The sequence below is a fragment of the Primulina tabacum genome, chromosome 16, assembly GCF_025594145.1.
Source record: "Primulina tabacum isolate GXHZ01 chromosome 16, ASM2559414v2, whole genome shotgun sequence".
NCBI classification, from domain to species: Eukaryota; Viridiplantae; Streptophyta; class Magnoliopsida; order Lamiales; family Gesneriaceae; genus Primulina; species Primulina tabacum.
In genome coordinates, this window is record NC_134565.1 from 35,134,548 (window position 1) to 35,158,630 (window position 24,083).

Genomic DNA, 24,083 nt, shown 5'->3' on the forward strand with positions numbered 1-24,083 from the left:
ATGAGGGACCAATACCCGTACCTCTTCGGAGACCAAGCCAACCCAAGTTTCGAGGACGAAACTTCCCATAAGGAGAGAGGGATGTAAAATCCAAGAATTTTAAGTTTTATCATTTAAGTTTTATCACGATAGTATATTTTGGATACCAGGATTTATCTCATTTGAGGATGTGAGATTTGTAAGATTTTACCAAGATTGAGTGAATAATAATATCGTGTATATTATTATTTGAAATTTCGCAGATAAATGCCTAAGATTTGAGTTGATATGGAGATACCGGGATAAAAATCAGGCAAAGGATAATAAAATCCCTAGAATTCGAAATTTACAGTGTATATATTTGAGAATTTCGAAAATTGAGAGATAAAAGATTTAGAGTTCGAATTTATATCACGGATAGATCACGATTCCCTATCATAAAGTCATGTTTAATTAACCACTAAACCACATTTTTTATGCTATGGAATTTCAGGGTCTTCACAATAACAACATTTGTCCAATCAAAATCTTGAACTACAAGCAGGAATATCCGAGAAGGATGTTTTAACCAACAACCAAATTGAAGAGTATTTAGTTGGACTTTTAACATGTTTGATTAGATTTTCACACACGTTGTATGCATCTACATACGCATCCCCGTTACAACCCTCGAATTTTAAGCCAAACTAGTTGTATGCTTCTTTTGGTATATTATTAATTAATTTAGTGATATAAACAAACAAGTTATCTTTAAGACAATGTGGATTAGAGTCGCGTCAATTGTAAAACTCTTTTTTTTTAGAAATTCGTAATTTAATGCATGAAAACAACAAAGATATAAGTCAAAAAATTGTGTGAGACGATCTCACGGGTCGTATTTTGTGAGACAGATATCTTATTTGGGTCATAAATGAAAAAATATTACTTTTTATCCTAAAAGTATTACTTTTTATTATGAATATCGGTAGAGTGGACCCGTCTCACAGACAAAATTAGTTAAACAGTCTCACAAGAGACCTACTCAAGATATAATAATAATAAAGTGGTGACACATAATTTTTGCAACATATGTGGGGGTGAGTTGCTTTCAATCACCAACAAACCAGACCGGCCCACCTTCACCTACCCTAAAAAACCGATTCGACCGTCACCCCTTTTCCTTAGCCCTCCAAACCTTTTTTTTCCTTAATTAATCATCACAATTGTTGTTGTTAGAAGTGTAAAATCCAAGAATTTTAAGTTTTATCATTTAAGTTTTATCATGATAGTATATTTTGGATACCATGATTTATCTCATTTGAGGATGTGAGATTTGTAAGATTTTACCAAGATTGAGTGAATAATAATATCGTGTATATTATTATTTGAAATTTCGCAGATAAATGCCTAAGATTTGAGTTGATATGGAGATACCGGGATAAAAATCAGGCAAAGGATAATAAAATCCCTAGAATTCGAAATTTACAGTGTATATATTTGAGAATTTCAAAAATTGAGAGATAAAATATTTAGAGTTCGAATTTATATCACTGATAGATCACGATTCTCGATAAAGATTTGATTCAGATTCAAACGCGATATCACTCGATCACGATAGCATCCAACCCCTATAAATAGGAGGGCCCTGTAGACTCGAAAATCACACCACATATCACACCAAATTTTCGAAAATTTGTGCTCTAGTCTCCTTAGGAATTTTCGAGCGCAGCGAAGCCCTGCCGCCGTCCAACCAGTGAAGTAGGAATTTCGAAGAACCCTAGCCTTTTTACGTTTTTCATCAAGAATTTAAGGTAAGTGGGCTTGTTTTAAATCATTGAATTTCGATGCATATATTTTCGGTTTTATAAAAATTCGGGCGAGTACAATTCTTCTTTTACACCCTTCTGGTTACGATATTTTGCATGAATAAATGTTTTGACACTATGCGAATTCAACTTGATATGGGTGGGAATCCCAACCATACGTACCCTTACGCGGTGGGGGAGATAACCGCTATACGGCCTCGTCCCCTTAGATGAGTAAAAATTAGGGACTGATATCAGTAAACCATTGAAAGTAGATGAATCTCAGTGTCGGGTTAATGATGCGCACGTGATAAGAAATATGTTTGCATGGTATGTATATTTCGAAATTGCATGTTGTTTTGTTGTACTCGAACGGCCCCCACTTGCTGAGTATTTTCCAAAATACTCACTTCTTACAACCTTCCCAGATAAATCCGAAGAGCAGATTGAAGAAGAAGAATCGGAACAATTTTGGGGCTGGTGAATTGTTTTAATCTCGAGAGTTGCTAGTAAAGAGGTTTCTGAATTTTGGTACTCAAGTTTTATGTAAAAACGTTTCCGCATTTATTTCATTAGTTATTTCAGTTGTAAAGACTTTGGTTTTTGAGATTATGATTAATAAACTGGTATTTCGGTTTATACTATGCTACGAGACTGGTTGTTTCAATTGTGTGATTGTTAAACGACGCCGGTGTCAAATCCCGAGTTTCGGGGCGTGACAAGAAGCTAAATTGTTAATGGTGTCCTTATCCTTCTACAAAACACGATTTTTTTAATTATTAAATCTTTCAATTTTCTCTTCTTATTTTTTTCGGTTTGTATATATTCTTATTTATTAAAATTTCATTTATCGTAATAATAATAATTGAGCACATGCAGTGTTTCGTCTGTATGTTTTGTAAGTTTTCACAAATTAATTAAACGAGTCAATAAATAGTTTGCGTAACATATTTATAAACTTTATATTATGAAAAATAAATTTGGCGATTTAATACATGTCTTTTGCGTTACAAGTTTATTATAATGCGATACATTATATGTCACTCAATCCATGTTAATCGTGACACGCGAACTACTTTGACACAAATAGTCATGCGATTCTAATAAGGTAATACCCTTTTTTTAATCGGATTCAAATTGAGGTTTGAAATAATTTGTAAGGGCATTGATGTATGATGCGTGCTTGTACAATATTTTTTATAATTTATTTGGTTTATGTTTAAATGAGAATCAAAATGTAATTATAAGAAATAGGGAAAGACTATACTTTAATTTTGATATATGAATTAAAAAAAATAAATATAAAAAAGAAAGAAAGAGGAAAAAAAGAGACTAAAGTAAAAAATTAAACCTACAACTTGATACTTAAAAAAGAAAGACTACATGATGTGACTTATATTAAAGTTTAAATATTTTATTAATACATATAATTATTAAAACATATCATGACACCAAAAGTTAGTTACTCTAAGGATCTCAAACTTAATAATCTAATAATAATATAGAGTAGATCTCTTGTGAGACGGTCTCACGAATATTTATCTGTGAGACGGATCAACCCTATCGATATTCACAATAAAAATTAATACTCTTAGCATTAAAAGTAATATTTTTTCATGGATAACTCAAATAAGATATCTGTCTCACAAAATACGACCTGTGAGACTGTCTCACACAAATTTTTTCTTATAAATATAATATAGATATATATACTATTGCAAAAGGTTTAGAAATCGCTTAATCACGGGTCTACTTTTTTTTTAATGTGTGTAGTATGTGTCATAAAAAATGTTTTAAAAAGTTTCAGAATGATCACGCATACATGAAGTTTGTCAATTTTTCAGGAAAAAATGTTTGAATAACGTGCACTGTCTGATTTAAATATTTATATTTGTCGGCATGGATCACACATATGAATCTTTTTCTGGCATCTTGGCCCTAATCAAGATCTAGTCGTAATTAATAAGTATTAAACAAAAATTAGATAAAATAATTATATGTAAATACGTGATTGGGCATGCCTTGAAGTTTAAATTAAATTAGATCACTGCAGCTGGTCTCCTTGCTTAATTGAAAAGCAATTGGTATGTTGACATGAACGAAACATTTATTTGGGAAAAAAATTTGTTGGTGAAAATATTAGAAAATGTCGTGAAAAAGTAGAAATTTATGGTAAAAAGTAAAAATCTCAAACTCTCAAAATTTATCCAAACTACACACTTTATAATATTTTTCTCTCTACTCAATTGTATCAAATCTTTACAAATGGAGACCTATTTATAGGATTTCTTTGGAAAACAATCCAAAAACAATTTCATCATTACATACATCATCACACACTAATTTTCAATATTCAACACCTAATTTACCTAATTTTCAACATTCAACACAAATATTTTTCATATTTTCAACAGAAAACAAATTATTGAAAATAAAATAAAATTCATATACGTTCACTAAAATACAATTTATTTGTTCTAAGAAAAACAAATTCAGAGTCTATTTTGGTAGATGGCAAGAAATCTCGATAATCAATAATTTATATGCTAGTCAATTTTGTACCAAAAATGCGATGCAGAAATGGTCAAATTCATTTATTTATCATAGAAAACAGAAATTGTTCAAAGGTTTCCATGCCGCAATATATACACGCACATTTGACTCCCAACGATAAATTCCTCTCAATATTACGATTAATCACCGATAAATTATTGTATATGTCTCTTGTGAGACGGTCTCACGGATCTTCGTGAGATGTGTCAACCATGTTCATATTTACAATAAAAAATAATACTTTTTCATTGATGGAATAAATAGAAGATCTGTATCACAAAACTAACTAACAAGACAATCTCACAAGAATTTCTGTGATTAAATTGTAATGATATCAAATACATATTTACATTTTATATATAAAAAATAGGGAATGTGAACTATTTCCGCACTTGATCCCTGGTTTCATACTGTGATACATGGATTCATAAGTAACATGTATTCTAAATATGTTATTTGATTAAAATATACATGATATTGAAACTAAATTTAAATTGTTGGAAATTTAGAATTTAAAACTTTAGAGGCAATTTAATCTTGGGGGGAAGATGGAGCCCATGGAGTCATATCCACGGGGTAGCTTCCTAAGACCCTCAAGAAAGATGTATATTCTTGCACCTCCACTAAGGCATTTTGCGCCCGCACCTCCGCCAACGACGCCTCGAAATCTATGTAAAACATGTACTCGAAATGCTTGGCCGTCCCGGTCTCCGCGTTGTCCACTAATCTGATCGGGCAGTTCCGGCGCGGTCGGGACTCGATTTTTGTCAAACTGATGTTCCTGAAAGCAAAGGCCGATAAGACTTTGAATAGGACGCTGGTTCCCTTTTCGTGTGCGAATACGATGCTTGTTTTGAATGGCCTATCCGTGCGAGGGATGATCGGTTCCCTCGCCAGCATGACGAATCGTGTTACATTGCTCGAGTCGTCCTGGATCCCGTCTGCTAGTATGTTCAGCCCGTACAGCCCGGCTGCTCGTGCCGAGGCGATCGCCGCGGTGTTGTGGAGGTTGTTGGTGGAGATGTATTCCGCAGCTCCGGCCGTATCATCGACCGCTTCCAAAATGACGTTGAGGTCCATTTTGGTTAGCGTGAGCTCGCATTGGGACAAGGCCTGTGGGTGGCTGATCACGCGGGTGAGGAACTCTTTACAGACTCCGGGGAGTGCCAGGAGGCAGTGGTGAACAGGGAGTTGGACTTCTCCGACGATGTGGAGGCGGTGGCGGAGGAGCAGATCGTAGTTGCGGTGGATGGATCCGCCGAGGGAGTTTTCCACGGGGAGGACGGCTCTGTCGGCGATCCAAAGCTCAACCGCCTGGAATGCCACTTCAAATTGGTCACAGGGAATAGCTTCGCAATTGGGATACGCCTTTCCTGCAGCAGCTTCGCTATAAGCTCCGGGAATACCCTGATACGCTACCCGGAGCTGAGAACCGTGCATCGGAGACGGAGACAGGTCGGCGATACTCAACGGCCTATGGAGTAACGCCGGTGAAAAAGGCAGATTCTTGATCGGTACGAGGTCTAATGTCGGGTGGCCATTTACGGCAGCGATACTATCGCCGCTGCCATTACTTTTCTCGGTATCTTGGTCCAGTGACCTCACTTTGCTTGCAAGAATAGCGCAAGAACTCTGCCACTCAAACCGGCTCCTTCCAACCAACCCAGCGCCAAAGCTTAAGCCGGTCTGAATCGAAGCCGCAGTCGAATTCGGATTCGAAGAATCGAACCTCGAAACACACTGGATGACGGATCTATCCCATCCGACAGGGTGGCGGTTCAGACCAGTTTCCGCCGTCCGGAACAAAGAATTCAGATCCGGACGTGAACAGGGAGAATTCAGGGACACCATGGCAATCAAGATTCAGGAAAATAAAAAAAGAAAAGAAAAATTGGGAGAGAGATGAAAGAACAGGAGGAGAAAACTTGTTTCAAGAAAGCTTATAGTTCTCCGAAAGAAGGGAACGTTTAAGCTGAGAAGAAAAGAAAGATAGGTCGGGGTATATATTGTTCAAAGTCCGAGAAATTGCTTCTACCGACCGCCAGTCAAATTTTTTTCTCCTTATTTTCTTTTTTTATATTTCATTTCAAATCTTTATACCACCATAAAATATTGATTAATATATATTATATGATTTGTCGAATATAATGAAAAAATACATAATTTTCTTGTGTCAATTCGATTATTAGTTAATATATTATTTGATTTGTTGGTCGCACACAAGATTTCACCACTTTTCATGTTAGTCAAAAGATAATTTCAGTATCCAAAACATGGGAAAATCTCAAGTTATTCTTCAATAAAAGATAATTTGAAATTTGGATTTTGCAATTATATGTCCAAAACGTCATATATATTGATTACATGGTGGGTGAGATTTTTTGCTACAACACTACCACATGATATCAAACTCAAATATATTTTTTATCGAGTGATGTTTATGACATTGCATCACAAGTGGATGTCAACTTATATATATTGAATGAGATTGTTACACTAAGATTTCAGCTCAAGTCCTCGTCTCAAACTTAGAGTCTAGTTGTCAGATGAACTACAAGTCATAACCACTTATATTTTAATATCATACAAATTTTATTCAAAATAATCTTGAAACTTACCATTATATTCTTAACGACATTACCTACCTTACTTTTAAATTGAGCAGACAACTCAAAAAAAAAAAAAAATTTGCATTAAATCAATTAATTAACGTAGTGCCAGATAAGTTTTGGGGTCTAGCACTAATTAATGATAATAAATCATGGTTAAGAGGCTAATTTTCCTCCCCTTGAGTGACATGATCCAATGAACATACAAGTTTTTTGTGGCTCGCAGCTGGTTACGATATAAATCAAGATTTCGATCGAATGTCAACTTTGGATAATTATTCGAACATAAACATGACTCACGTCGCTTAATTTCATAAAAATGCTAAGATTAAATTATCTTTAATAATAAAGTACTGTGATCTTAATTATAATATGTAGCATCATTTAAATGGTGAAAATTTAGGCCAAGTTTTTTGTTTTGTTTATTTTACTTCAATGGGGTATTGGATTCGAAGGATTCACGGCCGCTTAACTTTGGAACTTGTCTTGTTTTGAACTTAATACTTGAATTCATCAAACAAATGTGTTTTTATTATTATATTGCTGGAAAAATGTAAATTTTTAAAATATTTTCTGTTCAAAATGAAATATATCATTATTAATTTAAGAGTTAATTCGAGAATTATGACATATTTTAATCGTGAGAACAGATGACGTTAATGCTGACATTCATTCATGGCCATAAAATGTGTTAAACGAGGCTTCAATAAATTAATCTCACGGCTAAGGAACTCATAACTGGGAGTTTTATTTTCGAATCTCTACAACAAATTCTTTGTAATTCTTCCATTTAATTTTCACAATGATCTTATCGATTATTGTCAACTATTTCCGAGTATTTCGACGATGAAGATGACGATGATATAGATTATAACGATAAAATACGAAGCCTTGTTTTGATGCTTCAAAGCGAATCAAAGTACCAACTTTTAAGTTAAGAGTCTAAAAGTTAATGAATAAATGTCATTGATTTGATTACAATGTTGATGCAGGAGGTTCAATTCATATCTTGGCAAGTTGTGTAGTGAATTATTTATGGGTATTTTCCCCCCTATGTTTCTCTTTATTCCCAAAAATTAAATAGTTGTGTAACTTCAAATATTTGTTTCAAATTATATATATATTGATGTAGTCAAAAATTGTGATTATTCGAATTACTCTCCAAGTTCGTAAACGGGTCCAAGTAGCTGGTGGATATAAATCTTTGTGGGTTATCACATGCGTCACAAACAAACGTCAGATGCGCCGGGATTTGCCCGACGTAGACACTCTGACGCTCAAGATAGAAAATAATTTAAAGTTTTTAATTGAGAGCTAAAAAGTTTAAAAATAAAATTATCCTCCCTCGAATAATGAGAATCATCTCCTATTTATAGATTTTTTTGGAGCGTATAGCGGGCTTGGACTTTTATAATTAATTTGGGCATCAATAATAAATTAAATAATTAAATTGAGTAATTACCCATCATATATATATATTTGAAATAAAAATTTATCACGCGATACTCTTGAGACATTTTGAGTCAACAAATGCGTATAAAGAAATGGACGACGCCTCAACAATTCTGACGATAAAGCCAAATTACTCAATTTCTTGTTATTTTCAGGCTGACTTCATGGAAAATTACACCATGAATGTGTCTAAAATTTTTGAATTATATAAATGCAAAACATAGTCAAAAAGAGCATTATCCAATTACAAAATCAAGTAATATTTACGGTTTTTTTTTGTTTTTTTTTTTCAGATTACTGTGTTAATCGAAAAGTAAAAATATAATATATAATTTAGCATGATGGATTACAACTTTATTAAAATAGGTTTATGTTATTTTTATTGGATAAAAAACAGTATTTTTTATTCGTTTAATTATAATTACAAAGTTAGTTATCGTAAAGATACGAAGCTTACTTATGTGATAACATGTTTTGTCAATTAGCTGCCCGGATTTGACTGGTTGTAATATTTAATTTAAGATAAAATAAATTTATTATATACATAGAAAATTTATTTTATGTTTATTTAATGAATGATTTAATATGATATAAAAACATATTGGAAGTAACTAATATATTTAGTGAATGCAAATAAAGTATTAAAATAATTAAGAAAATAATACTGATAAATATATAAATAATGGACTATATATTTGGGCTATTAAAAGTAAAATGTGTTATTTAAATATGAGGTGGAATACATTCAAACTTCTTACACGAGACAATTAGATGTATAGTTGAAAAATTACAATTTTAGTAATGTAAATTGGTCTATTTTTGGTATTAGTCATTTAATTTATCAAATTTTGGTTTTCACTAGAAACTCATATTTTGTTTCCGTCTTTTATTTTGTCAAAACCACTAAATCCACCGAATATTGTTTATTTCGAACCAATACCTTCTCACGTAACTTATATGACAAGAATAAATCTTATATTACAGACATTAAATATACATAAATACAAATAATGCGAAACGACAAACTCTTTTATCTCGTTTTGAAGTAATGAAGTTGTTTTACTTTATTTTTCCTTTTTTTATGAGATGTATTTTACTTTGAACAATATGTATTTAATTCTCACTATATGTTCCACGGAGGAGAAATGAGTGTCAAATAAATTATATTTGTTCGATTCAGTTGTTTCAGGAAAAAAACATTTAATTAAAGCTAAAAAAACTTATTAATTTCCATAGAAAATTTTCAAAAAGTAAAAATTTATACAATATATATATATATATATATATATATATATATATATATATATATATATATGGAAATAATCACGATGCAGTTTTGCTTTTAATTGGCTTCGAAATGACAAAATTTAAAGCAACAACAAATTATAAAAATAAAATATAAAACAAAAAAATTTATAAAATTTATCTTACGTACTATAACGCATATTTTTGACACGTGGAAAACCATGCGGAAAAAATTTGGCAAACCTGGTTTTGTTTGGCTTGAATTATAATTTAAAATTGACAGCTTTTAGCACAAAACACTGAAATTCAATGGGACTATTATTATTTTAATCCCATCTCTGATCTCTCCAACACTTGTTCGATATAATTAATTGTTTTTAATTTAGTAAAATATTTAACAAGTAATTAATTAAAGTCCTACTGAAGTAGCAAGAGTGGGCGTGACGCTTTTAATTCAGCCACCACACTTTTAGATCATTTTTTTTGGCTTCTATCGTCATTAAAGAGACAGATAAATTATATTTCAATTCATTAATTAATATAAAAATAGAGCCATAACATAAAATCTAAGTGAAAAACTTGTGTGAGACGATCTCACGGGTCGTATTTTGTGAGACGGATATCTTATTTGGGTTATCCATGAAAATGTATTACTTTTTATTGTGAATATCGATAGAGTTGACCCGTCTCACAGATAAAGATTCGAGAGACCGTATCACAAGAGACCTACTCAAAATCTAATATTGTTATTAAACTTAATTCGTGTATAATAATCGATTTGGTCCGTGAATATAAAATCAAACTAAATTTACATATATATTAACAAGAACGATGGAAAATTGACAGATATATATATCCCACAAACTTATTTGAAAGACCGTTGTATAAGTTTTGAAAATTGATTTTCCAAAAGCCAAAATTTATGTGTTTATTATGTGAAAGCTCAGTAACTCAAATAAATAATTATTTCAGCAGTGAAAAGGATTAAAGCAAGTAGCTAGGGCAATTGACTTTTTTGGGTTAACATAAAATATTTTTTTTACACGTAAAATTCACGAACCTAGTGAGCCCTCCACAAACATTTAATTAATTATAAAGGGAAAAAAATAAATTTGTGATCCCAAATATAAACTCATAAGTAAGTAACTTCTTTATTTTGGGCTAGATGAACCATCTCAATTTTGTTTTTTAAATTTAAGTTGAGATGACACTAGTATATTGGATGCGATGATACATATCAAAATTATATATATATATATATATATATATATATATATATGTATGTATGTACGACGACGACCAATAGAAGTCCTTACACACGGATGAGATTTTACCTCATCCTGCCGCAACTACGAAACCTTTACTTGTTCTTTGAATCGCCAATCTAACCTATAAATATAGGTCAAGACGGAACACACGTCCAATAACCACAACACAAGTATTGAAGGTCTACTGACGTGCAACCTGAATTCGTCTCGAAAACACGATCGAAACAGTGTATACGGTTGAGTATATCATAGTCAAATGTATGATGGCATGACGATCAGTTAATTCGATAAGAAATATGAATTAACACTTGAAAGACAAGACTTGAATTTCGGAAATTTTGCATATTGTGTTTTTAAAATTTTCTCGACAGCTCACAAGGACGAGTCTGTAGTATGTCACTTGATATTGAAACATAATAATAATAATAACGACAATAATAATAAAAAAATGATGGGTTTATCATATTTAATGAATCTTAATCAAAACGTGCAACAAAGTTAACATATAGTGTCGTTCTTCGTTAATTTCTTTCACATTCATTCACAACTAGGTGTTTACAGAGGTGATATATCGTACCGTATCATATCTAAAATCATATATCATATATCGTATCGAAATTACGGTATACACAATTTTTATACCGATACCGTACCGAAGATTTTCGGTATATGTAACTGTCATATTGATTATACCAAATTTTACGATATACCGAGATTTCGGTACGATATCAATATATATCGTTTTATACTGAAAAAACCTTACATTTTTTAAATTTCATAAGTTTATTGTTTTAATTTTTTTGATATTTATTTAAGTATTTATCTTTTGCCATAAGTGAACAAAAATCATGTTCATGATGTTTTCTATATTTAAGAATTTTTTTTCCAAATTATGTAATAATGCACAAACAAAATTAAACCTAGAAACAAACTATTAAAATTTTTTTAGCAATAATTATATTATATAATGCCATGCAACATGTGTACTCAGACGTCAACTTAATAATTGGATGGGAAAACTAAGAAATGGGCTAAATTAAAGTCGATCGATTCTAAACCATACTTGATTTGTTAATTGGATACATATTTAATTAGGAGTTGAAACTATAAATTTATAAAACTATGGTTTTTATTCATTTGAAATTATGTAAATATTATCCCAATTCGCCACCACAAGTACTTCCAAATTAAACCATACCAACCTTTAAACTATAATTCGAATATAATCTATAAATTTATAAAATAACCGAAAATAAGTCCATTTTTCATATATTCACTATCTAAATTTGGAACGAGTCAAAATTCAATGCTTTGACAAAGTCAACGTTCTGTACTTTGATTTTTTCAACGTTAAAACAAACCCTGGCCCGCTTTGAATTGTCAAGCCACCGTCACTAACTAATCTAATTCCCACGTGCCCATAATCCATTTTCAGAGACGCGCACTTGTTGCTTGTTTATGCCTTCTCAAAGTAGGGTTCTCGTACGATGAACATAATCTATTTCTCCATCATTTTATCATGAGCATAATTGATGTGTGCATGCATATATAAATTTTTTTGTATATATATATATAGTTGCATGCATTGCCCATGCAGAACTAACTAAACATGGATTTTGATCAATCAAACCAGTGGTGGAATCCATCTTCTTCATCGTTTGATCACAATGCACAGCTTGTTGCAGAAGCAAACCCTGATGAAAAATCGAGCATTGCATCCGCACAAAGAAAAAGGGGTGGCCGGAAAATAAACAGGAGGCTCTCTGAAGTGCGTGATCCCAACAAGAAACCAACACGATCATCTCTCGGTAACCCTGAGTTGGTGGTGGCCGCCGCGTATGACAACGTGGCAGCCGTCAAGTTGAGTGGTAAGGTCCCGCAGCAGGATTTCTCTGCTTCTCTTGTCTGCCCTCCTTGGGCCGAGTCGAACGCCAATGATGATATCCAAAATGCTGCTAGATATTTCTCTTGTTCGAGCTCTTCTAGTGGTATTATGAGTGAATTACCTGCAGACAAAACTCCCGTAGAAATGGTTTCAAATGCTCCAGCGATGGATTTGTGGGGAAATAATGTTTGTCGTGATCATGACGGGAATATCGGATTCATGGACGAGGAGGCGGTGTTTAACATGCTGGGTTTCGTGAATAGCATGGCGGAAGGAATGCTGCTGACTCCACCGGCTATGAAAAGTGGATTCAAATGGGATGATATTGACGATCGTGATGATTACATTTACTTTAATCTGTGGGAAAATTCATAAACCCTTGTTCTCTTTTAACACATTATATTTTAATTTATTGATTGTGAAAACTAAAAATTACCACTAATTATTGGATATATGTTTCTAAAATTGGTTTCGCAAACCAAAAAAAAAACAAAAATAAAAACAAAATGTTGAGGACTATATGTCATATAATTAACATCACATTAGACGACGGTTTTCGGTCTCTTGAAGTATGCATTATTAGTTTACAAAAAATGTCCGGTCCCGTTAAAGTCTTTAACTACAAATTGGTTTTAGGATTAATAATTTTTTAAAAGAAATTTTAGCTGTCTTTTCGTCTAAATAATGTGAGTTGTTTACCCCTATAAAAAGGAAAACTATATAAAACAAAATGACAAGGACTAGGAGTTCAAATTCTCAAGGAAATAAAATCAATTAAAACCATATTTTCAAAAGACAAAAACCTTATATGAGACGGTCTCACATGTCGTATTTTGTGAGACATATATCTTATTTGGGTCAATTATGAAAAATATTACTTTTTATCATAATAGCAGTACTTTTTATTGTGAATATCGGTATAGTACTTGACCCGTCTCACAAAAGACCTACTCATTTCAAAATAAATTATAAACCAAAATCCATTTATCTACATATATAAAAATAAAAATTATAAAATTTATCTTGTTAGTTGGTCAAGCAGAAAGTACTGTTTTTCGATTTGGTCGGTGGATGCATATTGTCGCATTTTATTCAATTAGAGACTTTACTTTACATAATGTGCAAGAATTGCAACTGAACATCGTGGAGAACTTACTGTACTCCATCTCTCAGAGAGGAACTCGTTGATGGCAATGGCGTTTTGGCCGTACATCATCGGAGAAATGTAGCATCCCCATATCATCCAATCTTGAATGCCATCTATATGACATGGAAACATTGCATTTTATCACTAGATTCTTGATTTCACGGCCAAGATATATTATTCGTAAACACTTGAATCATTGATGGAATAATGAATCACCGACCTTTCGCAACAACAAAGCCTCCTTGCACAAATACCAATAGTAAAGTGAAGGATCCGAGCGTGTTTGCAACAACTTGAGTTCTTCCAGCTGCTGCAATGAAACGGGACAAAGAAAGCGCCATCTGGTGTACCCGATAAATGCCAGGAACGCTTGAAAGATCTGAAGGAAAAAAAGGATAAAAAATTATTCACAATATCACTTAAAAAGATATATTATTTTCAATGTATACTGTAGGACAGAGTGAGCCGCACCATCAAAATCTGTCTCTGATAGTAAAGATGCGATGCAAATTTTTTAATAGAGGCTTAAGTCAATCATTTGTGAACTTGGGTGCATGCAAAGCCAATACTGTAGTATGTCAAGACGATCCACAAACCAGACTTCATTACTGAAATCGGAACTCGAAGGACCACAATTGGCAAGGAAAAAGCCCAAGCCGGATAGAATAACGAATCCCTTTGTTTGAAAAATACAGGGAGCCTAAAAACAAGCATTGCGAGCTCTTGCATCCCATTAAACATCTCATTAATAAGACTAAGAACAATGCTCCCAAAAATTTAGAAGAATCCGCCATTGTTCCAGCTTTCATTCCGTTCTTAAGAACACCGTCAAGGCTATGGTCGCCATAATCGTTATTTGCGTACAAATGAGCTACGCTTCATCAAAAGCCATTCCCTGGCGAAACAAGCCCTGAAAAAGCTCCAAGTTCGGAGATTCCGTATTTCTGTTTTACCAAAGCTGCAGGATGAGCCGTTGATTTTTGATAAGGGGTTCTAAGCTCTTCAACAAGCTGTTGCCCCGTTCGAAAGAAGTGAAAGCCTGTGAAAACTCAGGTATGGAGATATAATGAATGTTGACTGTTTCTGCACCAGTACTGACTTTGATCCTTCTTCGAAGTAACTTCTTGTAGAAAATCTGCAATTCCCTTTCTTTCGGGACATTTGAATCCCATGTACACGAAAAAATGGAGCACGTCTTCACGAGCACCCTCATAAACAATCTGACCATCTGAAAGAAGGATTACATCATCGAACAATTCGTATGTTTCAGGAGCCGGCTGCAGTAAAGATATGACCATGGTTATATACTTATATCATTGATATGAACCATTTGTCTCATAAACTTGACGATTTGGAAAGTCGTGGAGCTAACCAATCCTGTTGATAATTCATCCATGAAGAACGCTTTTGCCAGTCCTACCAACATTTCACCTAAATTTGGCCAAAAAAACTCAAATAAAGAACCCACTTCTCATCATCGTAAGAGACAGAAAATAGCAACTCATTGGCCAAAAATTTGTTGTGGAAACACGTTTCTTTTGTCCGCCTGAAATTCGCCTTCTCATTTCGTCTCCTACCATAATGTCAGCACAAATATCCTATCTTTATAGAATATTTTTTTGGCAGAACTCAGTTTTTATACATATCTATACTATTTGTTAAAGTTAAATTCTCGCACTAACTTTGATATGATGGAGAAATTTTTTAATAATTTCTTAAACATCCTCTAACTATCCAATTATATTTAACTTTAATTTTTACATTTTATTTTCTTTCTTACCATTTTAATTTAAAAAATTACTTTTTATTTTAAAATTAAAAGGCTACTTTATTTTTTTTATGAAACACTGCGCTGCGATCCTCTAATTGATATATAACTTCTTATAAAAAATAAATGACCATATAAAATCTTGTGTTTTTCAAATTTAAAGCAAAAAAAAACCTCTTCTTTTTTTATTTTGTTTATTCTTGCTAATTTAATAAACAAATATTGTTACTATTAAATAAAAATGTAATTATTTATCTTCGTGTCATTTACGTAATTTAGAATAATCAAGTTTCTCCAACATAACAAACAAATAAATTACAATAAAAATAACTATCAATTGGCTAATACTATTTTTTATTTAACTATATAATTTTTTTAACAAAACAAATAATACATATATATTTGATTTTTTAATTGAAAAATAAAAATAAATTATTTTTAAAAATAAAATTTGGTTAAATTTGAAAAACATAAGATTGTACATCATTATTTATTTTTCATAAAAGGTTTTATGGTATTTTAACTTTGTTTATATAGCACTAGTTTATTTATTTCCTCTCTAATAATTTGGGAATGAGACTGTATGAGAAATCATGGATACACTTGCCGAAAACCTCATTCCTAAATCGACTAGGGTTTGGTTTTTGCAAGACAAGTGATTTTTTAATGTCTCTTCAATTTTCTGCCTGAGAGAAGTAGACGAAATTCTACTTTTTGTCGAAGAAATTCGGTGAATAAAGGCATCACTCTTCAATTAGTGTTCTCCACGGACCAGCCCTCACTCTAGCATGCGCAGCAAGGACAGAATCTCCTATTTCTATGACGGTTTCTGCTTCTTTTCTCATTTTCTTCTTTCATGCGTTGATGTGTATTTGTTTTGAAGACGTGAAATGGACTTACCCAATCATTTGAACTGCAGGGGATGTGGGCAACGTGTACTTTGGGCCGAATCACCCTATGAAGCCGCATCGGTTATGTATGACTCACCATTTGGTTCTTGCTTATGAGCTCCATAAGAAGATGGAAATTTATGTTCGTTGCAACATTTCAACTAATTTTTTTAGCTTGTATATGTTATTTTCTCGGTTTACGCTGCTCAAATTTTGTCTTAATATTCAGAGGCCTCACAAAGGATACCCAGTAGAGCTAGCTCAGTTTCATTCTCCTGATTATGTGGAGTTTCTGCAGCGAATCACTCCGGACACTCAAAATTTGTTCTTGAATGAAATGACAAAATGTGAGTATTTAGATTTGTATTGGTTTTATTGTATTCAAATGTAGCTGATCTTGGAATAATCGAAAGGCATCGTCATTTTGTGGTTATGAAAACTATGCTGTCTTATTTGTTTTTTAGGAAACCTTAGGAAGTGGGATTTTACGTATACATATTCCAGATTGAGTTACATTCACATAATATTCATGACTTTGAGAGATATAACTTCATGTGCATTTTGTCTGTGTCATAGCTTTTTGATTTTACACAGACAATATTTCTCGTGTTTTAATGTTTTATTATTTTAATGCGTTATTTTTCTAATTTCTCCATCATATATTTGGAATTGATGCGCACTTCTACAAGTCATATTAACAAAATTTTCCCCTTAATAATTAATTTCATCTTCTACTTAGCATTTGTGAGTGACCAAGTTAATCGACAGAGGTTAAAAACAATGGAGTAAGTAAATTGCATTAGGAGTCATGGGTTTTCTTTTTTTAGGGAGAGTTTGAGATAAGGTCCCATTGGAGAAGTGTTATAATCAGTGTTTAGGAACACCTATAATGGATTCATATCATTTATCTTCAATGAAAAAACTTCTGAAATCAACAATTAGATTAATATTTTAAGCAGCTGCTGAAAAGTTGAGTTTTTGATTTCACATCCTCTATCTAGAATTCTTAACGTCCACAGCCGGAATTTTTCATACTATCATAGTTGGATGACTACTGCATAATTATTATTTACTTAGCTGGTTTTTGAGGTTAGGACATAACAGGTTTGTTTCATCAGCGTTGGGGAAATATTTGGGGTAAAAAAAATGAATGTTTCATTGTTTCGGGGGAATAAATTTGTATCAAATCATGTCAGACCTTATTTGATAAATCATAAAATATTTATAAAGTGATGAAAAATTTAGTTAAAAGTAATGATGATGCTAAAAATGTTAAAAGAAGGGAAAGTTTATTCAAGGAAATAAAAATGAGATATTACAGATTATTCTTATATTGGGGGGATGCAACAGAAAACTAATATTAGCTTATACAAGTCAACGCGCTCTTTGATTTCCTAACTCATGGCACAAAAACTTCTGAATAATTGATTACCTTTCAGATTACAAGTTTTCTGCCTGATTTTAATCCATAAAATAGCTTTGCTTAGTATTAATTTGTCCACTTACTTGTTTTTTCTCCCGTAGATAATCTTGGGGAAGATTGTCCAGTCTTTGACAACCTTTTTGAGTTTTGCCAAATTTATGCTGGTGGAACTATAGGTAATCCTATGGTAATTGTCCTCCACCCAGAGTTTGAGGTTGAACAAACCTCACTGATCCCGGTTGATTTTTGTGGCAGATGCTGCCCGGAGATTAAATAATAAGCTCTGTGACGTTGCCATAAATTGGGCTGGTGGCTTACACCATGCCAAAAAGTGTGAGGCATCTGGATTTTGTTACATCAATGACTTAGTTTTGGGAATTTTGGAGCTGTTGAAGTATCATGCCCGCGTGCTGTATATTGATATTGATGTGCACCATGGTGACGGGGTTGAAGAAGCCTTTTATTTTACTGACAGGTATTATGACAGTCATGTAAACATTACAAATGAAGATGCTGACAACATGTCTATCTTATGAATGTTGAATGTTTCATGCATAATACAGTTGAAGAGAAGATGGCCTCGTCAGACGATTTCTTTATTGACGGACGAGTGCCATGCCATTAACGCTGTTGGCGCCAATGTAGCATGTTGGCCATGTGAAGTAGTATAAATTTTTTTATGAATAGTAAATGCCCTGTGAATTGAGGGAAGATGAGCTAACAAGATAAGTAAAGAATTGAGAATGAAGACATTCTCCTGGAGTTCAATTTTCTCTGCTTCTGCTGTGATTTGTTATTCTTTAGTAAATATGTATAACCCAACAATTTAGAGAAGAATAATCAACAATGAAGTAAGTGGCAGTATACAATAGTTGCAATTGATACTTTATACTCCTAGCGCCTCTGTATATCTTTGCAGTTACCTTTGTTTTTGGGTGTTTCTGGAAATGTTACAAGGGCCTGGCATTGATTTCTGTTTGGGCACACTTGTGCTTTTGAAAACTACTATTGCCATAACATGATTTGTGTCCAAATTTGATGTAAACCTTAGATATCTGTTACTTGGGTTGCTTCAAACATTTTTGTTTACTGTTTAGGCTCTCTAGGATAACAATTGGCATCTTTGGGAAACTTAATGCTCCAATTTAGATACGATCTGTTATTTGTCTCATTGCCTTTTTTGGTATTTCAATTAAACTTGCGACATGCAGGGTAATGACTGTCAGTTTTCACAAATACGGAGATTTGTTCTTTCCTGGAACTGGTGATGTTAAGGTACTTCCTCTAGGGTTTGAGCTTTGGGTGTTCCTTTTAATGTATAGACATTTTGTTCAGCGAAATATACGCAATGTACTGAATGCGATGTATTTTAAAAAATTAGATAATTTAGTTCCACAGAAGATATTTCCATTTTTTCTTCATCTAGTTAGTGTCTCTGTTACTCTAAATACCTGGCTATGTTCGGTCATTGCTCACATTTTCATCTGTTGTCTACCACGATTAAATCTTGGGTGCGAGCCTGACTAGTGTAGATAAAATGAAATATGCCTTCTGTATTTAAAACACACCCACAATCTTGCAGATTAAATGTAAAATGGGTGATTTCCAGGCTTGTCGGCAGAATCTGTAATGGTATAAAATTAAAATATTTATGTCATTAAGATGTCAAATTTGTGTATACTTGAATGTGTATTATCCTTAGGTTTGAATTGGAATATTAATTCCGAGTATCAAATGAATTGCCCCAATGTGACTCGTGGAAGCTTGTAGACTGTGTTGTGTGTTTATATATATATCCATTGGCTTAGTAGTCAATAGAGGGATTTAAAAGATTTTAGGATACTTTCAGTTATTCCTTTAGCCAATTTAAGATTTGTATGCTGTTATTGAAGAAGTTTAATGCATTTGTTGAAATAATTTTGAAGGATGTAGGGGAGAGAGAAGGTAAATTTTACGCTATAAATGTCCCTCTCAAGGATGGAATAGACGATGGCAGCTTTTTACGTCTCTTCAAGACGGTGACATTTTTGTAAACTTTAGTTATGAGAAGTTCCTTTTTAGGAATTGATAAATTCTAGGTTTCTAATCTGTAAAGCTACAGGTTATAACGAAGGTTATGGACTGCTATGTTCCTGGAGCAATTGTTCTTCAATGTGGAGCAGATTCACTTGCTGGGGATCGATTGGGCTGCTTCAACCTCTCGATTGATGGTGCTCTGCTTGTAATTGAAACAGTTTTTATTCTTACCCTGTTTTGTTTATTGTCAATTATGATTTTGTTTTGTGCTCTGTCTTATGGGTTACATTTTCCTCGCCAAATTGACAATTTATTTGGGTATTTACTAGTTGTATCGAATTATTTCAACAGGCCATGCAGCTTGTGTTAAGTTTGTGAAGCAGCTTAATTTGCCTTTGCTGGTAGGTTTATGCTTAGAATAAATTTAGTGGTTCTATAGGGACTTCAGGTTGATTATAAAATGTTTTCTTCTTACAGGTAACTGGAGGTGGAGGATACACTAAAGAAAATGTTGCTAGATGTTGGACAGTGGAGACTGGAGCTCTTCTAGGTGTGGAGCTCCCTAATGGTATGTCTATGAATTTTGCTTTATTTTAATTCTTGTATTTGGTTACTTGTATTTTTGAAGTGCGTATGACCTCTTAGACCCTCACGGTCGTCCAGCTCAAATGAATTCAATTCAAAGTTTGACCAACTATTCAAAATGTTTCACTCAAAATTTTTTTTTCCAAAATGTTCTATCGAATTATTTTTTCTGAGTCGCAGACAGTAAATCAAATATTCAAAATACAGTTGATACATACTCACATATTATTTCCAAACAACGATTCTTTTATTTAGCCTTTATCACTCAATCGTTAAAACAATATTACTTGATTACATATCATATTGACTTCTAAACTGTATATCAAAGTACTGAGAAAAAGTGATACATAACTTTGAAATTGAATGTAGTTAAATTGAGTTGAAAGTGCAACCAAATGCCATCAAATTCTTCTGTGGCATCATATAATGCAAGGACCTAATTTATTCACGTGTCATGTTTCTTTTGCCGAAACTGACATGTCAAAAGTATTCATTCTTTCTCTTCCTCTGCTGGGCATATGCAGAATGGTTTCTCCCTAGTTGTATCTTGATTCTTGACAATGTCTTGGTCCGCAGACAAGTAGCCATGCTATACTTGGAGTTCCGTAAATTTGACTTGCTGATCTCACAGATGCAACCTACTTGCTCATTTACCACATGGAAATTATTATTGGTTGAGCTTGTTTATTTTGTAGAAACATCATTTAGTCATCTTTTGATGAACTTTGTTCACTTTTATGGCACTAACCGTTCCTTCTCATTTTTAACGACTTCATACCTATTTCTTCTTCATTCTATTGCTTTATGCTGACATATGTTATTGTAGCATGCCTATGCCTAGCCTCTGAAATACGTACGCTTTTGCGAGACATAGTTCACTGGCCATCATTATCTTGTCTTTTTACTGCTGGGCAGAACTTCGTTATCTATTCCAAATAACCGTATTTTCAATTTCACAGAGATCCCAGAAAATGATTATATCAAATATTTTGCACCAGATTACTCATTGAAATCTCCAAGTGGGCACATGGTGAGTAAACTGACTGTTCTAATTTTTTCATACGCCACATGCTACTTGCTTGATCGACTTGTACGAGCTAATACATGAAGCTTTAATAGATATAACTTTTAAGTTTGTGTTATGTACTGTCTCAACCACGTTTTGTTGATCCAAGAAATGTGCATTGTGGTTCGAATAAGGAAGCAATGGCATTGTGGTTTTTCATTTCTTATATGAATTTTTTTTTTATCGAACAGGAGAATATGAATACCAAATCGTATCTCAACTCAATCAGACAGCAAGTTTGTGAAAATCTTAGCTCCATCCAACACGCTCCTGGTGTACAAATGCAAGAGGTAAGCAGACGGACAATTTCTTGGAACTCAATACTACTGTTATTTTTTCAAGTTAAATTTATTTTCTTACATACATGGACAACGAATGCTGTTGATCTGCACAGATGATTTTACTGGTGTTAGTAACATCTTATTCTTAATGTGTTGAAGAGCACACTATGCTCCTAGCTTTTGCTATTTCTTTCTGAACTGGAGTATGTGATTTATTTCTTTGACTACCTCATTACTTTTATCAGACAATTTTCTTGTATTTAATAACCACATTTTGTAAGTAATTATTTATCAACTAGGGTGAGGTATCACAGTCTGGCTGACTGCGAAAGAGTGATAGATTTTAATATTCAATGTGATATCTATCTTTATCCGACAAGCATGGTTCATCTCTAGTTGCAGTTTCCAAACCATCTTCATATTTTTCAGATCGTAGAAGCACTTGATACCTGATGGATAAAACTGCATTTTGAACCATTTAATAGATGGATGGTATTTGTTACGACTGTTAATCATTCGAGGATTGAAAACTGAAATCTGTATAACCTGTTGTAGGTGCCGCCTGATTTTTACATCCCTGATATCGATGAAGATGCACAGAATCCCGACGAACGTATTAGCAGTAAGTAATTGCCTGCACTGTTGGAAAATAGAGTTTGGTCATTCGTTTTTTCATCTTGTAAACATACTAAATGTGGCAACGTTGTACTGGACTGTAATGTCATTCTAGGACAAACACGAGACAAGCAAATCCAGCGAGACGATGAATATTATGAAGGCGACAATGACAATGATCAGATAATGGATGATGCGTGAGAAGGCCTATTGCTGGTTCTGATTGTTTTTATGCATCGAGAGTGCTGTCTTATTTTTGGCTCATCACAAACAAAGATGATCAAATTAAGTTTGACGGATTAGATACAAAAAAAGTGATTAACCATGTTGGATAATTGTTACCCATCGATTTTTTTTGTTCCGAGTATTTTTCATAAAAAAAATGATCACTGTAGAGAAGGATATTTTTTTTAAAAAAATTATATATTTTATAGACCAAATTAGTTTTTACGTTGGTCTCTTTCATAATAATATCATATTATATAGATAAATTATTAATTAAAATTAGTCTTGAGAATGATTGGAGTTGCATCAAGGCTAATTTTGCCCCCAACCACTCCACATTTCAGTGTCGATGTTTTTGTCATCATTATTGACGTTTTGATTTCAAAATAAATTAATGTTCACGTGTTATTAATTTATGTGCTGAGCATACAGAGACATTTTGTAATGTATAATAGTTTCTTTTCGATTTTAATTAACCAAATTTCAATTATAGATTATTATTAATTATTTTGTAATTATTAAAAGTCATTTGCGTAGATTTTTTGTATGGTTTTATTAAGAAATATGTTTTTTTAAACGTAAATACTCTTAAATTAAAATCTGAAAATTCTAACCTCGGATTCTAGCCTTCTTTCGAGGTTTCAAATCCTGGATTATTATAAAAAAATTAAAGCCACGATTTTGTCACATTTTGTGAACAATTTATTATTATTATTATTTAATATTTACTTTTTGCGAGGAATTTGAATATCAATATCACGTATAGTATGGCCCAAAATCAAAACAATCCACGCCCATTTTAACGCAAGGCCCAAATTTCTTCCAATCTTACGAGACAAACAAATCCCATATACCAAATAGTCCCCCGATCCGTGTGCTGGCAGTGCTGCTAAAGCCCTCATATTTTTTTGTCAAATCCCCCGCTTTCACTACTATGAACTGGTAAGGCTTCCTTCCTTTTTCTACCATGTGAAATTCATGGTTTGCCGGAACGGATCAAAGTTCTGGAGATGTTTATTTAACATATGATGCCCATACTCCGCGTTGTGGAATGTTTTTCTATTTGTAACCACGGTTTATGAAGAATTTCTCCGCGTCGCAGAATGGTACCGCCGAGTTACGTTGCTGTGTGAAATTTTAGTTATGGATCTTACGGCGTATAGGCAAACGGACGGTGAACAGACTTCTATTATGAGAATGATGGAGTGGACTACCGTCGATCTAATTCCTGGCATGATATGGGGTACCTTTGCTGCAGATGCTCACGTGGAGCCTCATGTTGGAAGGATAGT

The 24,083-nt window shown here is 33.1% G+C and overlaps 3 protein-coding genes across 6 annotated transcripts; 2 read left to right on the plus strand and 1 right to left on the minus strand.

Moving 5' to 3' along the window:
* Nucleotides 1-4,621: 4,621 nt before the first annotated feature.
* Nucleotides 4,622-6,292, minus strand: LOC142529933 (arogenate dehydratase 1-like). Its single transcript, XM_075635656.1, has one exon. The coding sequence runs from the start codon at nt 6,165-6,167 to the stop codon at nt 4,848-4,850; it is 1,320 nt and encodes a 439-aa protein (XP_075491771.1). The 5' UTR covers nt 6,168-6,292; the 3' UTR covers nt 4,622-4,847.
* Nucleotides 6,293-12,499: 6,207 nt separating this feature from the next.
* LOC142528552 (ethylene-responsive transcription factor ERF024-like) lies at nt 12,500-13,150 on the plus strand. The gene has a single exon (XM_075633592.1). It carries the CDS (start codon nt 12,500-12,502, stop codon nt 13,148-13,150), a length of 651 nt encoding a protein of 216 aa, XP_075489707.1.
* Nucleotides 13,151-16,244: 3,094 nt separating this feature from the next.
* LOC142529039 (histone deacetylase 9) lies at nt 16,245-22,999 on the plus strand. Of its 4 annotated transcripts, none has more exons than XM_075634400.1 (14): nt 16,246-16,515; nt 16,610-16,722; nt 16,810-16,927; nt 18,105-18,179; nt 18,259-18,478; nt 19,215-19,278; nt 19,929-20,021; nt 20,105-20,213; nt 20,371-20,420; nt 20,497-20,587; nt 21,564-21,634; nt 21,862-21,960; nt 22,507-22,573; nt 22,682-22,999. In XM_075634400.1, exons 1-14 carry the CDS (start codon nt 16,479-16,481, stop codon nt 22,765-22,767), a joined length of 1,293 nt encoding a protein of 430 aa, XP_075490515.1. In that variant the 5' UTR covers nt 16,246-16,478; the 3' UTR covers nt 22,768-22,999. The 4 variants fall into 4 exon arrangements, with proteins under 4 accessions (XP_075490516.1, XP_075490515.1, XP_075490517.1 ...); XM_075634402.1 differs by having other exon boundaries at nt 16,610-16,666; XM_075634401.1 differs by lacking the exons at nt 21,564-21,634; nt 21,862-21,960; nt 22,507-22,573; nt 22,682-22,999 and adding an exon at nt 21,129-21,557 and having other exon boundaries at nt 16,245-16,515.
* Nucleotides 23,000-24,083: the final 1,084 nt, after the last annotated feature.